Below are 18,215 nucleotides of genomic sequence, written 5' to 3' on the forward strand. Positions count from 1 at the left end.
GCCTTTTATGTTTAAAATAGTAGAACAATTGCACTGTGTATGTGAATTTAAAATATATATGAACTCCACAGTACTGGATACACACCACAATGTCTGTAAGGCATAGCCAACCTCTGCCACACATTTTCCTTTTAGCAATTCAGACATGTGAAATCTTGATATTACCATGGCGATCTAAATTGAGCCACTATATGGGTACAAAAGTAACATTGTTTCATACATAAAACTTTTGACTTTGAGAACTGTCTAGCCATGTGAATATAAAAGTCCATGAGAGTAACAGCTCAGATCACTGCTACCCTCAAATAACCTGAAAAACCCTGAGAGTAAAAAAAAAATAATCAGAGGAAGTGGGATAAAATTTGTGTCATCACTAAACTACACACATTCTACCCCACAACATAACTGGTTATTAGTAAGAAAAGACAAATCTCTCCTCCATAAACTGAAAACCCAGCATGGTCTGATGGCAATAAGTCTATGTTGCTGTGAATGACTGCAGTGTTGCCAACAATTACCTTTATGACTTTTGCTTCTAGAAAGCACCTTTGCATCTCTGACACTTGAGGGTGGGCAATGCCTGTTCTCTTGAAAATGCAACTTCTTTTTTAGGTGTTTTCATGTGTTAAAACAATGTCCCATAAAACTTATGTCAGAACATATGAGATTGCTAGATACAGTAGAAAATCTATTTTCTTACATCACCTCTAATTTGTACTTTAAACCACATTAATTACCAGGCGTTGTGTGAAATAGAACTCACTATTTTAGACTATTCCATTGTTCAAATCCAACTGTAGAATGCATCTATCCCACACAGGCTATGAAAGCTGTCTCATTTTTTCAACAGAAAATGAAAGCGGGAAGTATTTTTTGTATCTTTGTATTTTGCATTCTGTATGTGTGGTCCCATTTAATCTTTAGGACTTTAGGACTGGTTAGAGACCAAAAACATCCCTGTGCAGAATTTGAGTCCATTTGGTCTGTTAATGACAGTTTCTCTTCTTTTTAGTCTCTGTACATACTCTATTGCTCTCAGACTCAAAACACACCAGACTCTGCTCACATAAGCAGAGGAGGAGTTTGCATTGCTGAAAAGCAAACCTTGTTCATGTGGGAACTACTGCCATCACCCATTTGCTAAGGGAGGAGAGGGGAACCATGAACCCTTCAGAATCTACCTGTATATTCACTAGTAAAATGGCAATGACACACAGGTAAGTAGAAGAATAAGCATGTCTGAAAGTTCTCTTTAGCCAATAGAGAATAATCCTCTTTCATTAATCAAATCTGTAACTGAACATTTTGAGCTCTGTGCAGACAGGTTACAGCTCTGTTCCAAAAGATTCAAACAAGCTCTTCTAGCTGCTGTGTGATGAGGTTGTAGATTGGTGCATAGGTTGGTTTTCAGTAGGTTGAAATATGACAGTGTGGAAAGCTCTGTGCTGTGACCATGACTGAGAGCTGCTAGAGGACCTAAGCCTGCCCCTAGGCAGGGAACATACATCTATCTATGTATTTATTTGTACAAATCCCAGTAAAGCACAAAATGAAATGTAAATTGGTCATAAAAGAGCTTTTGTCCCTCTCTGACTCAACAAGAAGTAATTTCTAACTCTTCACTTTCCATCCCAAATATTTCCCTCCTTATCCTGGCTCAGCTGTGGTAACACCCAGGGAGTAAAGCAAAATATTTCATAATGATTGCAAGCCTGTGTCCTAAGTTTCCACAAATTCCCATAAATGTAACTAATAGTCAGTCTATGCAATACATTTTCAAGAACTATGGCTTTTGTCCTTGTTTTAAAAATGCTTTGTAATGGCAACTCAGGTATGTCACTTCTATTTGCAAGCTGTTCTGTCACCAGAATAACAGAGTATGCTGTGATACATTTCATTCATAAAACTTCTAAAGCTCTAGAAAATAGTGATTATATATTAAAGAACAAATATATAAGTAAGTGATACAATTAAGTAAAAACTACTCTGTTTGAATATCAAAGTAGGTGCAGTAATAATTTCCTTATTTTGCTCAAAAAGAAACTTCTTGAATTGGCCAAATAACTTATCTATTCCAGACACCTAGATGTTCCAGCAGCTACCAGAAAATTCAATAAAGTTTTATAAACTTTTCCCTTGTTGCCTCCTGCCCTAAAATTAAAATCTGAAATAGTTGGGGAAGGAAAATGAAATCCTGATAGCTAGAAGCATCTTCTCTCTTCAAACTCTCTGTAATGTACTAATATTTTTTGTTACCCAATATGAAAAATATAAATGCTAAGGAAATTCTTCCAAGTATTAGAAATCCCACGCAGAAAGAGCCCAGTTATCAGATATGACTAATAAAAAATCAGTACTCAAAGAGATCTGAAAATACATGTGTGTGTGCATGTGTGTTCAACATTGGATAATTTATTACATTACATTTTAAAAAGGTTATTTCCAGATTGAGAGAATATATGAGAAATAAAATACAGAAGACCTACAACTTTCAGATTGCAAATAATTAGAGTAATCTAAAAATCACATAAAAGATTGATGCCGTTGTATTTTGGTATTCATTTGGAAAAGTGACAAAGGGACAAGGCTTAAGTATTCAAAAGTTAAGGTGTAAAAATCTGTAATTCTAAAATCCAAATCTAACTGTGAAGCTAGAGGTCTGTATTAGGTCACATACTTCCTATACAGTGTGAAGAAAAGGTTGAATACAGAATAGAATCTGAAATATCTGTCATATGAGTAACACAGTTCCTTATGTCACCGTGCTCAGACTATAGCTACAGAAACCTGGAGAAGGATTATGTACTTTGCTCTTCCCATAAATTACTCAGAGGCAGAGCAGAGCTTCCATTTCTCTTAAAACTCCATGGAGAACAAAAGTCTATGATCTTATTTTAAAATTAGAGAAAATCACAAGCATAGCTTATAATGCCTTTCAGATGCAACTCTTGAAAGAGGAGGTAATTTCTGAGTAGAGTTTAAGAGCTCTTTGCCAAGAACTATGAAATGGAGACTCTTCTACCACCTTATTGCAGATTGTTTTAGCCACTAGGCTAGAAGCTGAGCTAGGTAAAAGCTGATTTCTTCTCTCCAGTTGAATTTGCCCAGTTGAAAAGTTTTGGCAAAATTAGTAAGGGCCCCTCTTTGCACAGCCAACAATCACGTGATGTGTTGACTGGAACAAAACTAAATAAACTAGACTTAGGCTTGCTTAGAACTTACATTTTTCTTGTTTACAATTATGTTTAAATATCACTAGGATACCTTAAATTCTCCACACAAGGCACATGTTGGGGGGAGAAATAAGTCTGCATTGGGGGAAACAAAAAGTATGTTTATGTAATTAAGACAGTTTCATAAGACACTCCACTGAGCTGAATTACAATTCTGAATTAAGGTTAAGAGCTGCATAACTAACACTACTAGTATTTTTTAATTTTTAACATTGCAATCTCAGGATCTTTTAAAAACACTTTTTTGGGGGGAAAGTAATATGAAATACATAGGATTAAATATAAATTTTCAAAATTCTGTAACACAGAGGTTAACACCTTTAGAAGTCAGCTGTGCATCCTCAGCTCATTGTATTACTGCAGATACCATAAATGCATAAATCTTTGATTTACTGCAAAGAAATTACCTACAGTGCATCAGTGTGCATGCTGTGCACACATGCACATGCAAACTTTATTAATGAAACAAATGAAAAAGCTCTAGCTTTGACATCAGAAATAACAATAGCTATAAAAAGCAGTAATAGAATCACCACTTGAAGCTGTGGGGACAAGTCAAGTTATACAGAACAAAAGGCTGCTATATACAAGATCGTTGCTTTAGTATATTACTTAATCTGAAACTTAACACCTCCCCTCTTTAACAGAAGTCAATAGGAATTAGCCATGGAATACAGAAGACATTCTGAAAGGCTGTCTTTGGAAAGTCAAGCTCTGCAAGTGAGATTCATCTGACCAATCGAAATATCTGTTTTGGAGGGAATCACCTGCACTTTCTCTACAGGGGATGGGGAGGGCTGGGGGTAGTGTGGGTAGGAGAAAGGTTCTTTTAGGATCTGATTTGTTTTAACCCTTGATCTCTCCAGTGAATATAGAGTGAATGTCCAATCACCAGCTCATAGATGTAGCCATTATACATATTCACAGTCTAGAAGGTGGCATCCTGCTCTGGTTTTGTCAAGAAACAATGAAGGGTTTTGAGGGCCTTTGACTTCTTCTGTTTCATTTTGTTGACAGATGTTAAACATTTTATGCCACTTCCATTGAAAAGATAAAAGTCAGTCACAACTGTAAAATCTGTAACAACTTCTTTAGAGTGGCAGAGCCCCAGAAAAGTCCAGCAGTATTTAATACCTCACACTCTACATGGAATATAAAATAGTGTCTAGCAAATAAAGTGAGACTTATAGAACTATAGATTTTGCCTATTCTGTGCCTTAAATGAACAAAGGCCCAGTGGGAAAAAATATGCAACAATGCAAACACAATCTGTATTAGAGTAACTATACATGAGGGAATCACATTATTGTTGGAGGCCTCAATTCTGGCATATTCCAACTTTAGCAAGTTCTCCTAGAATATGGGCTTTGGCTTGTAAGTGACATTTTATCCAAAAGAAAGAAAAATATTTTTCTAAATTTTTATTTGTGTTTTTATTTATATAGCAGGAGTGAAAAAAAAAATCTACACTCTAAAAAGTAATTTTCCTCCTTAAAATTAATTTAAAAGAAAAAAGATTAAGATCAGGTTTTAGCAAGTCAGACACAATCATTCAATGTTGAATTGCAGTTTTCATCTAACCTGAAATTGGCATCTAAGTGAAATTCATAAGTATAGAAGTCTGAAGGTCTGAAGACAAAGCCAGAGCTAGTCATTTTAGGCTCTTTCTAAAACAAAGCCAGGAACAGAATCTCCTGAGAAGTAATTATTCTTAGAAGACTTAAAAAGCTTAACTAACACTATGCTTAGTGTTAGTCACTGAAGCTTACCTTATCTGGCTTGCCTGAACTCTTGAGGTACCTAATTCTCACCCCTGATTGGGATTTTGGGCTAACAACTTCAGTTCCAAGCATTAACTTTCAGATGACCAAATTAGGGTGCATTAATTCCATCTTAAATTTCCACATGCAGACAGGGTAACTATAAATCACTTTCAGTAACATACACATAGAAATATACCACTGGACTGAAATGAAACTTTACTAAAACTGGTGGACACAACCCTTTAGTTAAAAAAGCTCTAACAAAAAGCTCATGTTTTTAGGAAAGTCACAGCTATACCTCAAAGGAACATGTTGCTGCCCAAAATAACACGTGAGATTATTCTATGATCTTTGTAAAAGAGGAGTTTCACAGTACACTGCTTTAGCAAAAGTGAACCAGTAAGAGTGAGAATGTGTGAGGTCTGTCACCCGAAAAAATTAAAGGTGAACAAAGTAGAGGACAACAATTTGAAGGATAAAAGTGATCTGAGGGAACACTAGGCCCTTCTGAGACTGGGCCTGAGGCTGCTCCCAGCTTATGAGGTGTTGGTTTATAATGAATCATTACTGCTAAGGTCCTCAGCACACAACTCTTGTTATTAGGTTATTGCATTTTATCCTTCTTCCAATACATTTCATTCCTCCAGGTAACTCCAGTCCTACCACTGCAGTATTTCAGTGTTCTTTTACTTGACAATGGCTTTCTTAGTAGAGAGTTGGCAGTATGGAAAGTTTGATCCCAGATGGATACATTTTCTATTGTATTTTCTTAAAAACAATAAATTTAAGTGGAACACAGCCAAAGAATTTTGTAGCTGACCAACTTCGAATCATAGAATCCTTAGAAGTTGAAAAAGACCTTTAAGATCATCGAGTCAAATAGTACCTACCACCACCAAGCAGAATAAAACCCCCAACACACTACTGTGCACTTGTTTAGCAGTATTTAATATTCACATGGCAGTCACAGCTTGGACTCTGTACCCAAAGTCACAGTCAGAATGGATTTATACCAGAGGTACCAAAACTCAGTATTCTAAAGTACTGCTTAATGCAATTATTCCCTGTGTGATCATGAGAGATAAATTTGAACCAGTATTTTCAGTCTGAATGCAGCTTAAGAGTGAGTTATTAAATTAATATATTTAAAACAGTCTGATGCTTCTGTAATTAGAAATTGTCTAAAAAATACTGAAAAGCTGTAACCACTACTTATTTTTTTCAGATTACCCCTAAAAACAATAAAGCAAAAGTTTACAGAAAAAAACATTCTGCATCTTTACTGCAATGTGTGCAATCATGGAATAATTTTGAATAACCTAAGTTAAATAAGAACATTGCAAATCCACTCCATACAGAAAATAGATAATTGCTTATAGTCACTGCAAGCCTGGGCTGACAGGCTACCCATATTAGTAAGTGCACACAATGAAAAAACACATAGGAAATGGTATTTATTCACTACAGGTCACAGATTAGCCCCTTCTCTGTAACTCAGGAATTTCAAGTTCACTTTAATCTAGTGTAATTGAGCTAACCAGCTCTTACATTAAAAAGTAATGATTAAGTTAAATTTCTTGCAGACTTTCTGTACCTAAAACAAACATGCAGTATGCCTCTGGCAAAGAAGGATACTAATTATAGGATTGACTCATAAGATGAAAGGTTGCACAAGTTACTACTAGAAACCGAAGTATGGTAAGCTGCTTTGAAAAAAACACATTGAAATTCTCATACTCTGCAGCTGAGAATTTAATGTTCTAACTGTACTTAAAAGTGTCAAGAAACAAAGCTAAATATGCTTGCAAGCTGCTTGTTCATATTTTAGATGAACAAGCTAGAAGTGAATACAGTGATTACCTCATCATTCTATAAGAAGGATTTTTTTAGATGTAACAAAGAAGTGAACTCTACAGTGAGTTTTTATTACATGAAAATATGCAAAATTAAGCATTTTTAGTCATTCTTAGCTTTCTTTCACTATATTAAACAGGGTCTTACAATGGGTATATTTGAGGATTCACTGCCTGACGTCACTCTTAATGCAACAATTCATCCCCTAATTTAACAGGAAGCATAAAAGAAACACATCTCTAAGGCTTCAGACATCTCTGAGGAAGGATATGCAAGTTCAAAGGTAGTTTTGCACTTCCAGCTGCAGCTTTCACTGGGATTAGCAGATAGAGTTGCCAGCTGTGAGTTAGAACAAAGATACAAAATATGCCCTATATCTTGTCATGAACTGATCAGATACAACCTTCTGAACTCCAGATGGGCACTGCTTATGTGAACTCCTATTATCAGCTGCATGAGCTTCTGATGTGAATTCATTAAATAAACAAAATTTGATTCAATTTATTTTAAAAATCACACGTTGACATTTCTACTTTCATTTTAAGATGTCTACTTTCTATCATATTCTAGCAAGAAACAAGGAATGTATTTTCAAAGAACACTAGAATACTGTGTTCTCTCCAAAATACATTAATATATGCTTTAGCAGAGAAAAACAGATTACATATAATTAGTGCAATTCTCATGCTGAAACTAGACAGCCAAGGCCTCTCTGCCTTGGCCAAACATCCCATCAACTTCATCTGCTTTAAATTTTACTGGATTATTACCATATATATTTTATATATAACATTTCCAGAGATTATGAAAAAGTAGTGTTAAAAAAAAGACATTTCTATTCCTAATTTATTCTATGATTTCCATCTGTATTATGGAGCCATTTACATTGTATCTGCTCACTCTGAAATAATTTATTATCTATATTGCTAACACCTCCCTAAGTAGGGAGTGCTAATACTAATCTAAATTTTATATTAGAGTAGATGATTTTCTCAAAGTTTCAAACTTTAGTATTCAAATTTTTCTGCTCTTTCCCCCTCAATCATAATAAATTAACAGTTTAATGAGGTTCAGAAATTATAATTTGCTTTCCATTATTTTCTTTTCTGTACACGTTCTGCCATCAAAAAATATGGTAGGAGCTCATGCTACAACCTTCTCACCTCAGTAAGTGCACTAACATGGCTCTCTCTTCACTACTCATTCATTTGTTTTTGTGAAATCTGAAAATTCTTTATCTGAGATCTCTGTTATTCTGTCAGCACAGACAGAAACTAGTCGTCATGTTCAAAAGGATGAAAAAGGGATAAATGACAACAGTATGGATACACTGTGTTTACCTAGGAAAGCAAATTGAAAAATACCCCACAATTCTATTCTTATCATGTATCTTAAAAAGTTTACAATAACTCTTAAATTTACAATTCTGAAATTGTTTTTAGCAACCAAAAATGACAACTGTCACACCTATGGGCCACTGGCAACATTCACCATGCTTAAATATGTAATAGTTAAAAGCAATGGAAGGCAAATTCCCTGTTCTCAGAAATCTAGCCTTCCATGGCAAGGAAGGAAAAAGCAGTTTCCCCCAAAGAATACAAAACTGTCAGGAAGGAAAAATCTTGCACAGATCCAGAGATTAGTGTGATGCAGGCATTAAAGAAATTATCCATATCCTCAATAATAAAGAGCAAGTGCTCTGATAGGTGTTCAATCAACAAAGCAAACTCAGTTCTTAACTCAGAACTTGAAAGAGCAATGTAGAACTACAGGAGATGTTTGACTGTAAGAAAGCCTTTTGTAACTGCAGCAATGTTTGTGAGAGACAATCAGCACAAGGGTGGGACACAAGCTCACCCAATTCTGGAAGAGAAAACCTTATGGCTGCATCCCACTTGTGTTACATCACAAGCCTGCACAAAGTAACAGGAAAGGACTAGGAAAGAACCAAGCTTTTCCAGTTTGGTGTTTTTCCTCTGTTACAAGAGATACAATGTTCCTTCATATATACTCATGTATATAAAAACTCTTCCGTATGGAACTTTTGACATATATTTTGATCCAGAAGAATGTGTCAGAATCTGTCTCACACAGCCCTAATTATGGAATTACGGAATATATTTGTGTGAAATCAATCTAACAAAACATGTTTAGTCAAAAGAAAAATCACCTATTATAATTTCTGTATGTAGTTAAAGGAACGTTACAACAATTTACTTAGAAAATGACACACAGAAAAGGGGGATTCAAAGCAAGTTCTCTAAATCCTCCAGAAAGAAATACTACCAAGACATATGTGTTAAAATCCAAATTTTGTTTGGCTTTATACCTCAACTGCAAGCTCTGTTACTGAACCATACTTGCATACTCCACAGAAATATTTACTTGTATATCAAGGATATTTTGTCTTTTTACACAGAAAATAATTACATTTCAGAAGTGTAAATACAGTTATAATGAAGGAAAGACAAAAAGACAATACATTTCTGAATTAGAAGAGGCTAAACCCACACCAATTAACACATCAGAATGTCTTCTAGTGATTCTTTTGTGTAGATTCATTCCCTGATGCAGAGGATTACTCATTACAGTGCATGAAGTAATGCATTAAACCTTTGCAGAGCCTTTACAGTGTCATAGTCAGCTCTTTAAGTTTCCATTGGATGTTATCAACAGACCTCCTTTAAGATTTGCCAGTCAGTCTCAATGCATCTAATAATACAAATGCAGTGACAACCAAAACAGAGGACTGCCCATTATTTGAGATTATAGAGAAGAATAATTGAAATAGAAAATCTGACCCAGTCACCAGTACTTTACACACATAAAGCAGAACCAGGGAGTAGAGTTGAGTTGATTAGTCAGATAATAATTTAAATGGAAATTCAATGACTTATAGCCTGAACTTTACTTCAGAAATACAACTAAAATTTTTAACTGTTTGAACAATTTCTATTTAAGAAAAGAACAGTCTTACTGGTATACTTTTATCAGGATATCCAAAGAGGAAATATTGCAAATATGCTTTTCTCCTCATTTTGAAAAGCTGTGAGTAGTAAATGAGACTCTATTATTTAACCATGACTGGGTTGCAGTCAGAATCTGAAAATTATGAATAGTGTAATTATCTCAACAAGTGATCTTAGATCTACTGAGCTGTACTGAAACTTGCTCATTTGAGAAGGCATGAAACCAGGATCACAAACAGGCCCAGGCCCTGCAGTGCCAAGCATGGCAATACCTGGGCTGTATCCACAGGGCTGGGAACCCACCTGTGACCAGAACATACTTCTGATGTCAGAATCAAAGAGTAACAGCACAGTACACATGATAAGTAAAGAATTCTGGACTCAAAGAAGTCACCAAGAAAAGGACTCCCAGATGTTATCCCAACCTGCTCTGCTGAGTTTGGCATCGGAGGGAACCATGGAACAGACTGTTCAGAGATGAGCAACAGAGCAATTAGCTCATTTAGTAGATCCTGATGGCTTCAGTGCCAGCAGCACATGCAACAGCTCAGTGCTGCAGAAGTCTTTGAATGACCACTGAAGGGTACAGAGAAATTTGGAGGTGCCTCCTTAAATTCCAATTCCATTACCTCTTGGATCAACTGTGATAGAGAAAGGGGTCTATATACCAGTCCAGTTATACACCTGTACAGAGCATCCTGCCCAGTCCATGCATATGTGCTTCCTTTCAGGGCAGTCAGGGCAAAGCAGCTGAATCACAAACCTTTTGGCCTAAGCTAAAGCTGCAATGTGTCCACGCCACCTGGACCCAGAATTAGTGGAATACTCCTGGAGACCAAATGAAGTGGTGTTATAGGTCTCCTGAGCTTTTAAATGTCTGCACAGTTAGGCAGCTGTCAAGCAGGACAGTTGGTAATGCAATTTTAGAGTCAGAATCTTGGGTCTATTTGAGTATTTACGCCTTGCATAGCTCTAGATACTTGACAGGGCAGTTTCCTATCTTAAGATACCCCCAAAGCATTCACTACCAGCCTAGTTCTTTCAGTTTGTAGCTCCAACTGGGCTACTTAAAACACACTTAGTGAAATAAAATTTCATTGTGCAAAGAAAGACTTTAGGTTAGCTTTAGGTTAGACTTTAGGTAGCAGGCACAAAATAAGGACTCTGCTTATTGTCATTGTAAGAGCTTCAAAGAAGATCAAGAAATTTCAAACCCTCATTACTTGAGGTTACTGTAGACTTTCATAATAGAGCAGATATGCCATACTAAGCACTTCTACAGAAGTTACTAGTCAGTGAATCAATTCATTGGAAGAGCCCTTACACCTATAGTTTGGCAGAATTAAGCTGTAACAGATGTGATTAGAAATATTTTTGCTAAAAAAAAAATTCCACTGTAAAAAATAAACTGAATGGTAGAAAACATTTAAGGATAGTGCAAAAAGTGGGCAGGAGTTCAACAGTTTAAAATTACTTGATTTTCTGAGAGCTTCAGCTTTCAAATCTTGATTCCTTGGTAAAGTGTCTGGCTTACTTAGCAGAAATTCAGTTTGGTTTGGGAGTTTCACCGCTTTGCAATGTCATTTCAATTCATAAGCTAAATTTTCTTCTATGGAAAATTTGTGGTGTTTTTTGTTTTGTTGGGGGTTTTTTGTTGGTTTTTGTTGGTTTGTTTTGTTTTTTTTTTTTTTAAGAGGACTAGACAGGATAGCAAGTAGAAATGAGGGAAATACCTTTTCTATCTACTAACCATAATACAAGTGTAGTGGTAACAAGCTACATAATGAAGTACTTCCATACATATAGGCCGAGAAATGAGAGGTACACGCAAGGAAAGTTGATGACAGTAAGTTGGGGAAGTTTTAGGACATGGTTAAAATGCAATGTATTTGAGTTTCCTCTCCACTAAGTAACACTGAGTATTTAAATTCATTTTAGTGGTAATACCTCTGTAATTAAAATAAAGAAAAAATTGTCCTCTCTTTTTTTGCAACTTTTTTAGAAGAGGAGTCCAAATATATAAAGTAAATTCAGAACTGTAAGAAAAGGAGCTGTTTGACTCTAAGTTATACATGAACCCCAATGGGTCAGAAGTATCTCAATTATCAAGGACAATGAATTGAAAGCATTTACATTTCCTAGGTTAACTGTCTTTATGATGAGTGAAAGAACTAAAATTGTAATAAAACCTTTAAAGACATGAATAAAATTCTCATCTCTCTGAAATACCTTGTGGAATTCCTCTCAGACTTCCTGAAGATAAGTTACTCTACCATCAGGTCACATATGGAAAATATCAGACTGAATTGCTACTTTTTTACCAAAGTCTACATTTCAGTTTTGAAATAATGGGAAGGTAATGTCTCTGAAATAAAACAGTATTGATATTTATAAGCTAATGATGCTATTATCTGTACTTAAATTAGCTGTAACCGCTTATGAATGTTGTGAAAGGTTTATACAATATTCCAGCTGCTTTCTATCACAGTGTTCAAAATGGCAAAGAGGATTATGAGAGATGCTGTTAGGTAACCTCAAATCAGAACAAATACTGAAACAAGAAGGAGATATATGTTGGAACAGAACCAAATAATTAAGAATAATTTCACTCGCTATATACTTTCAGATGCCAGTTGCCTCATGTGCACATAAGCAACCTCCTTCAAAGGCTGCTTTGCATTAGTAATACAAAGTTTACTGTGCAAAGCAACCAAATAAAATTACAGAAAAACTAAATTGATGGAAAAATATTATCTGGAGGCTGACAGCTTTAAAATCACAAAATTCTGTAAACAGAAAGAAGAAAGTGACACAAATAAATAAAAATTCCACTTATAAACAGTGGAACTAATGTGGAATTGAATGTCATCCAAAAATTACTCTCAAGTTAAAAAGCTGTATTTATGTTTAATGAAATAAGAAAGCTTCAGCAAAGCTGAGACAGAGTAATTTTTTCTGTTTTACCACTAGTGAAAGTATTTTACAGAATAGTTCTGTTGCCAGCAAGCTTCTAGCTCCCCCCTTATAAAACAATGTAAGTTATAACTCTGCAGACTGCAATTTCTAGCTTTTTATCTTCTTTGTTCTGATGTTTAGTCCTTGTATATCTCCAATACCCATTACACTCACATGAAAGTTTACAAAGTCACAGATCCTAATCTTGTTAATGTAAATAAGTAGATTTATATGAAATCTTACTTTTCCTACACCATCTACTTTTAACTCCAGGAAGAAGGAAATAACACCAGATTTTGTCCCTTAAATAGTACTTTCCATTAGTGAAACAACATACCTTGTAGATTTGAAGAGTGACACTCAGCTCCAGGACACTTATATTTAGTTCTCAGAAAAAACAATACTGCAAACATACAGAAAGCAATAAAAAAATCTACACATGAAAACTGTAAAGGGAGCTTTGTGATCAATCTTAGTTAAGGCAGTCAAAATGCCATGGGAGCTCCTTAAAGGAACAAAATTTAAAGCAGGTATGGATGCCTCAAGAAAATGTAATCTTTTCACATTTAATGATCTTCTTTATGTATTTTGTCTTAAAAAATCACAGTCTCTACTTTTATTCCTCACTTAGTAAAAAACTTTTCTAGTTTGAGACACTCTATAATTGAAATCAATATGGCTCATGGCAAAAAAAGTCACAATTTTAGACCCAAGTGCCGGTTTATTTCAAATGCACATGATGTTACAATCAAACTGCAGATATGTCTACTGCTGTGACTTATTCAACAAAACATTTCTGCTTCATTGAAGCAAAGAATGTGTTTATTTCCTGGAACATGTAGAGGCTAGTTTCCCAAGCTCCACACAGAATGGTATCCCTCCCCCATACTGTCCCCCGCCAGCTTCCCATGCTCCTTGATCTATGCCATGAAGACAAGCAGAAATAGTCCTGGAGAAAGAAGGAATTTGCCTGGACAATCAGTGAATTTTTTCATGGTGTAAACAATTAGTATTTTTATAAATATAACAGTGTGGTTACTAGAGGAAAAAAAAAAAGGACAAGTTTGTTCTTTTGGTGGCCATTTGGCTATAAAATGCTCCTCTGTGCCTAGGTGTTAATTTCCTCATTTCCTTGACTCTCACAATTTATTCCAAATTAACTGTTTGTACAGCCAAATTCTACACTGAATTTGCACATAAAAGAGGAGCACCACTGATTTCAGATTTATATAGAAGGGAACAGTAATGTGGAAGTTCTAGGAACTATTTTTGTAATACATCTCAAAAAAGTTCCATGTCACAGGCTCTTCTGCTTAGTAGAAAGTCTATCCAGAACCTAAATGACTCTTGTGACCCTGGGACTTTTCTGCATTTTGTGTTGAACAATACAAAAGGAACCACTTTTAAGAATAGCTGACTTAATAATTCTCTTGCTTCAATTTTAATTTGCCATCTTCTTGTGACAGAAAGAAAGTATGGTTTCTAATGGTGGGGGTTTTTTTGTTTATTTTTTAAGACAGAGTAGCTGAAAAGATAGTGGTTGTTCCAAGAAAGCAATGATGTCTTGGAAAATCTGCTCATTACCTGAATCATTCCCACATCTCTCCTTAACTTGTGCCACCACAATTGTTTTGAGGTCAATGAGCTCATTAGATTTAAAAATAACCCTAACAAGGGAGTTATTTTAATTATTTTTCTATCACAGATAGCTTCATAATCTAGCTTACTGAGCAGTTTCAGTAACAGTTTAAGCATAACCATGTTGAAAGTACAACAGAGGTCTGAGCAGACACAAGAGTGAACTCTGCAAATCTAAATTGGTACTAAGAAAAAACAATCATTGAACCATATCAACATTACTGTTTCAATATTTTTGGACACTCTACATTACCTTCTATTTCAGAATTTACATCTTTAATAAATTCTAATTCCACCCTAATTCCCAGTTCAAAAAATTCATATTCTGTTATGCAGATGAGAAAAAGTCTTCAGTTTACAAAGTGAGCAAAAATCACAATTTTAAAAACATGCTTTCATTTCTAATGTTTAGATGCTGACCCTATACATAAAATTGGTATTTACAGTTTATTTACCTGAAACTAAGTAAATTAAAATATAACTATATAATTGTGTATTTAATTTTCTGACATTTTAAAACCACACATAAGTCATTGTGTCCCCCTTTAAAGTTTGCACAAAGGCGATAGCAATTCTCCCAGCCTCTAATACTCTCTTAACTTGTTCATTATAGAATCCTTTCAACTTTGCCTCTAGCAATTCACAAACTCATTTTTTCATGAGCAAATATTTAAACCAGATCTGTTTTCAAATGTCTACAGAAAGGAGATAAAAGCAAGTATTTAGATTTATAGCTAACCGGGTAATAATCAACAGCTACTAGAAAGAATTTGATCCATGCCTCAGCTTTAACATGAACCTGTAGTCCAGGTAGGGGGCTGTGAGCCTTTGTGCCCTTATGGTAATGTTCTTAAGCAAACAAAAGATTGCCACACACCTTGAAGGACAATTAATTCATTGAAACAGGACATTTAAACTTTTCCTTTTCATCTGTAACATAAGAGCTAGCTGCACTAATATTTGACTTTCTGTTTCACAGTGGAAAGAGAGAAGGATAAGAAAGGCAGAGAATTACAACTTAGTTCTCTGATCATTGAGGGCTTGTGCCACACACTTAATGGTCTTTCTCCACTTAGCTTCAAGTAATGCAAGTCTTAACTATCAAAATATATCCATTGTTGAAATAGACCAACAACATTTTCAGCATTACATGGAAAAAGTTCCACACACTTATTTATGTATCCTTGCAGAATCATGTTTTTTACTTGGACTTAGACTTCTCCCTATTTATGCTAAGTAAAATTCAAAAGTACTCCAGTTCATTTAGCTACTGTTGTAGGAAAAACTTCCTAGGCTGCTTGAGGAAGGCATGTACACTTTCCAAAACTGAGGCAACTGATGTTAGAACCTGAAGAACCAACACACAAATTCTGAACAAAAGCCTTCTGAGAACGACAGTACCATATGGCAACCGTACTTCATGGTAGGATTTCTGCTATTTAGGATTTTAATGGGCGGTTAGTATGCAAATAACAAACATTTTAATGATTTCAAACCTTTTATTATTACTGCTTTTGTAAAAGCTAGAAATATTTGCCAATTCCCACAATTTTTCTGTTACCACTTCTGTTATTTAGCCAAAGGTGTTGTGCCAGCCATGAGAGTAGGGAACAAAAACATTTCTAATCTGGATTTACCACTGCAGCTTGTGCCAGAGAAAATGCTCTTTTCCGTGGGGTTGCCTGTTGTCCATTTAAAATGAATAATAGCTTCCTAATGGTTCAATTTAAGATCCAAGCTTAGGCTCAATTACAAAAGCCAAATCACTATAAACTAAACAATCTAAGTTATTTCAGAATACTTGGCAACTGTTCTTTCATCACCTTTTCAAAATAATAATTTCTGACTTCAAAAAATGTGAAATACACAAGTCACTAATTACAGTCAAAGCCGAATGATAAGGGAGATAATTTCCTCTTCTCTTTCTTCGATTATGCTAGAGAACAGAAGTCATGTTTGAAGAGCATACTTTCTTGGAAAAGAACAAACAAGAAAAGAAAAAAAAAACCACAAAAAATGAATTTATGAGTTAGAGATCCTCCATTAAAATAACATTGCTGCACTTTACATTTCACTAACTTTCTTTTTTTTGCAGATAAAAAGAGTAAAAACAGATGAAGGGGATAATACTGAATTTTCCAGTTGAAAGAATTAAAATACATGAATATATGAAATGGCCTGTCTGTTTCATACTCTGTCTAGAAATAACTTCTGCAACTCATTGAATTTCAGTGATTTACTTCAGTAAGTCCAGACCAGCATTTCATTTTCATTCTTGGCATCAAATCCAACAGTGTTTGATATGAAGAACATTCTTTCTAAACACTCTAAGATACTGTCTAGACTACAAAAATAGTTTAACATTTTTGAATTTACTTTCTAAGCTAATGTTATACACGGGCATGAGTTACTGCTACAAACATTAGAACTTATTTGACTTATTCTTTGATTTACTGGCTTTGAATGTTGCAGTTCTTAAGAGTTTTTATAAATGTGGAAAATGTTTGAAAATCTGGTTTAATAAGTTTATTACCTAAAAGGCACTAAAACTAGGATGGAAAATGAAGAAGAAAGTTTGGTTTATTTGAAAAAAGACTATCTAATCAATATATGAAATACTGAAGAGGAACAATCCTTATTTCATTGAAGTTAATACAATATAAAACTATTGAAAAATGCACAATAATATACTCCTGGTTCTATTTTAATTTTACACATTTTAAAAAAATAAAGCATATTTATAAAAAAACAGTATGTATTTATTAAAGTAGCATAAAGTATTTCACAAACCTGACAATTCATTCTTTCTATAAACAATGTTCTGTTTGAACTACAGGAAAAAAATCCTAAAACATACCTTCACAGTTACAGAAACAAACAAATAAACCCAAGATTTTCCACATAATTATCTTGAATCACATGTATTTTTCATTTTATAAGGTAGACAGCAATAAACACAAAAATAATAGTTCATTCTTTTCATTGAATTAAAAACATGATGTGATGTAGACCACTAACAGTCTTGGAAGAAGTGGTAAACAAGGCTTCTGCTACAGAATAAAGAGGTTCTCTCCTTTTGAAGAGTTTCTAATTCTCTCATTGGGATAAACAAATAGAGAAATAAATTACTTATTTCCTTTTAATAGTATACAGGAATATAAAGTTATTATCTATATAACTCGCACTGTAACCTTAGTATAAAAGTTATTTTTAAAGGTATCAACAAATACCTTTTTGGGTGTCAGGAAAAGATACTACCCTACCTGACAGTGGGCAGAGAGTCTAGGAAGATTGCTTTTCTTTTGGCATTAACACAGAAATTAAAAAATTATAAGACGAGATCAGAAGTGCAGTCAAGACTCCCTGACCACGTGGTATGACAGCAATGTTTATCCACAAGGGACTGGCCATTTGTGGGAACTTCTCAATGACAGTACTGGATCTACTGAAATATATGAGCAAAATCATTTACTAACAAGAAAATGAGCTTTAAAAACAGTTTGTGACTGTGACTGTCATTTTTTTTGCCAGGCTTTAACATGAAAAGAGAAAACACTCTAAAGGAGAATCAGCACTTACAGTGAGGCTCATAGGGAGGAGGAGGATCACCACAAGGAACACATTCCATGTCTTGAAAGCCTCCAAGCTTAGTCTTCCTATAAAATCTACAAGACAGAAGAATGTGAAAAAAGTATTAATGAAAACCAGTTATTATTCCTCACAAAATTAATCAGGTATCTTAACAAAATCTTCTATAACTGCAAGTTTTGTCAATCTGTGTCTCAATGCAAACAATCAGAAAA

The 18,215-nt window shown here is 34.7% G+C and overlaps 1 protein-coding gene across 2 annotated transcripts in view; it reads right to left on the reverse strand.

The window, feature by feature from the left end:
• Window positions 1-18,215, reverse strand: part of TNFRSF19 (TNF receptor superfamily member 19) — a 54,919-nt gene that overhangs the window by 12,264 nt on the left and 24,440 nt on the right. For both annotated transcript variants that reach the window (XM_015639283.3, XM_015639292.3), the window contains one exon: window positions 17,992-18,077. In XM_015639283.3, the coding sequence (XP_015494769.1) occupies window positions 17,992-18,077 (86 nt within the window). The remainder of the gene's footprint in view (window positions 1-17,991; window positions 18,078-18,215) is intronic.

Source organism: Parus major, chromosome 1 (genome assembly GCF_001522545.3).
Source record: "Parus major isolate Abel chromosome 1, Parus_major1.1, whole genome shotgun sequence".
In the NCBI taxonomy this organism is placed as follows: Eukaryota; Metazoa; Chordata; class Aves; order Passeriformes; family Paridae; genus Parus; species Parus major.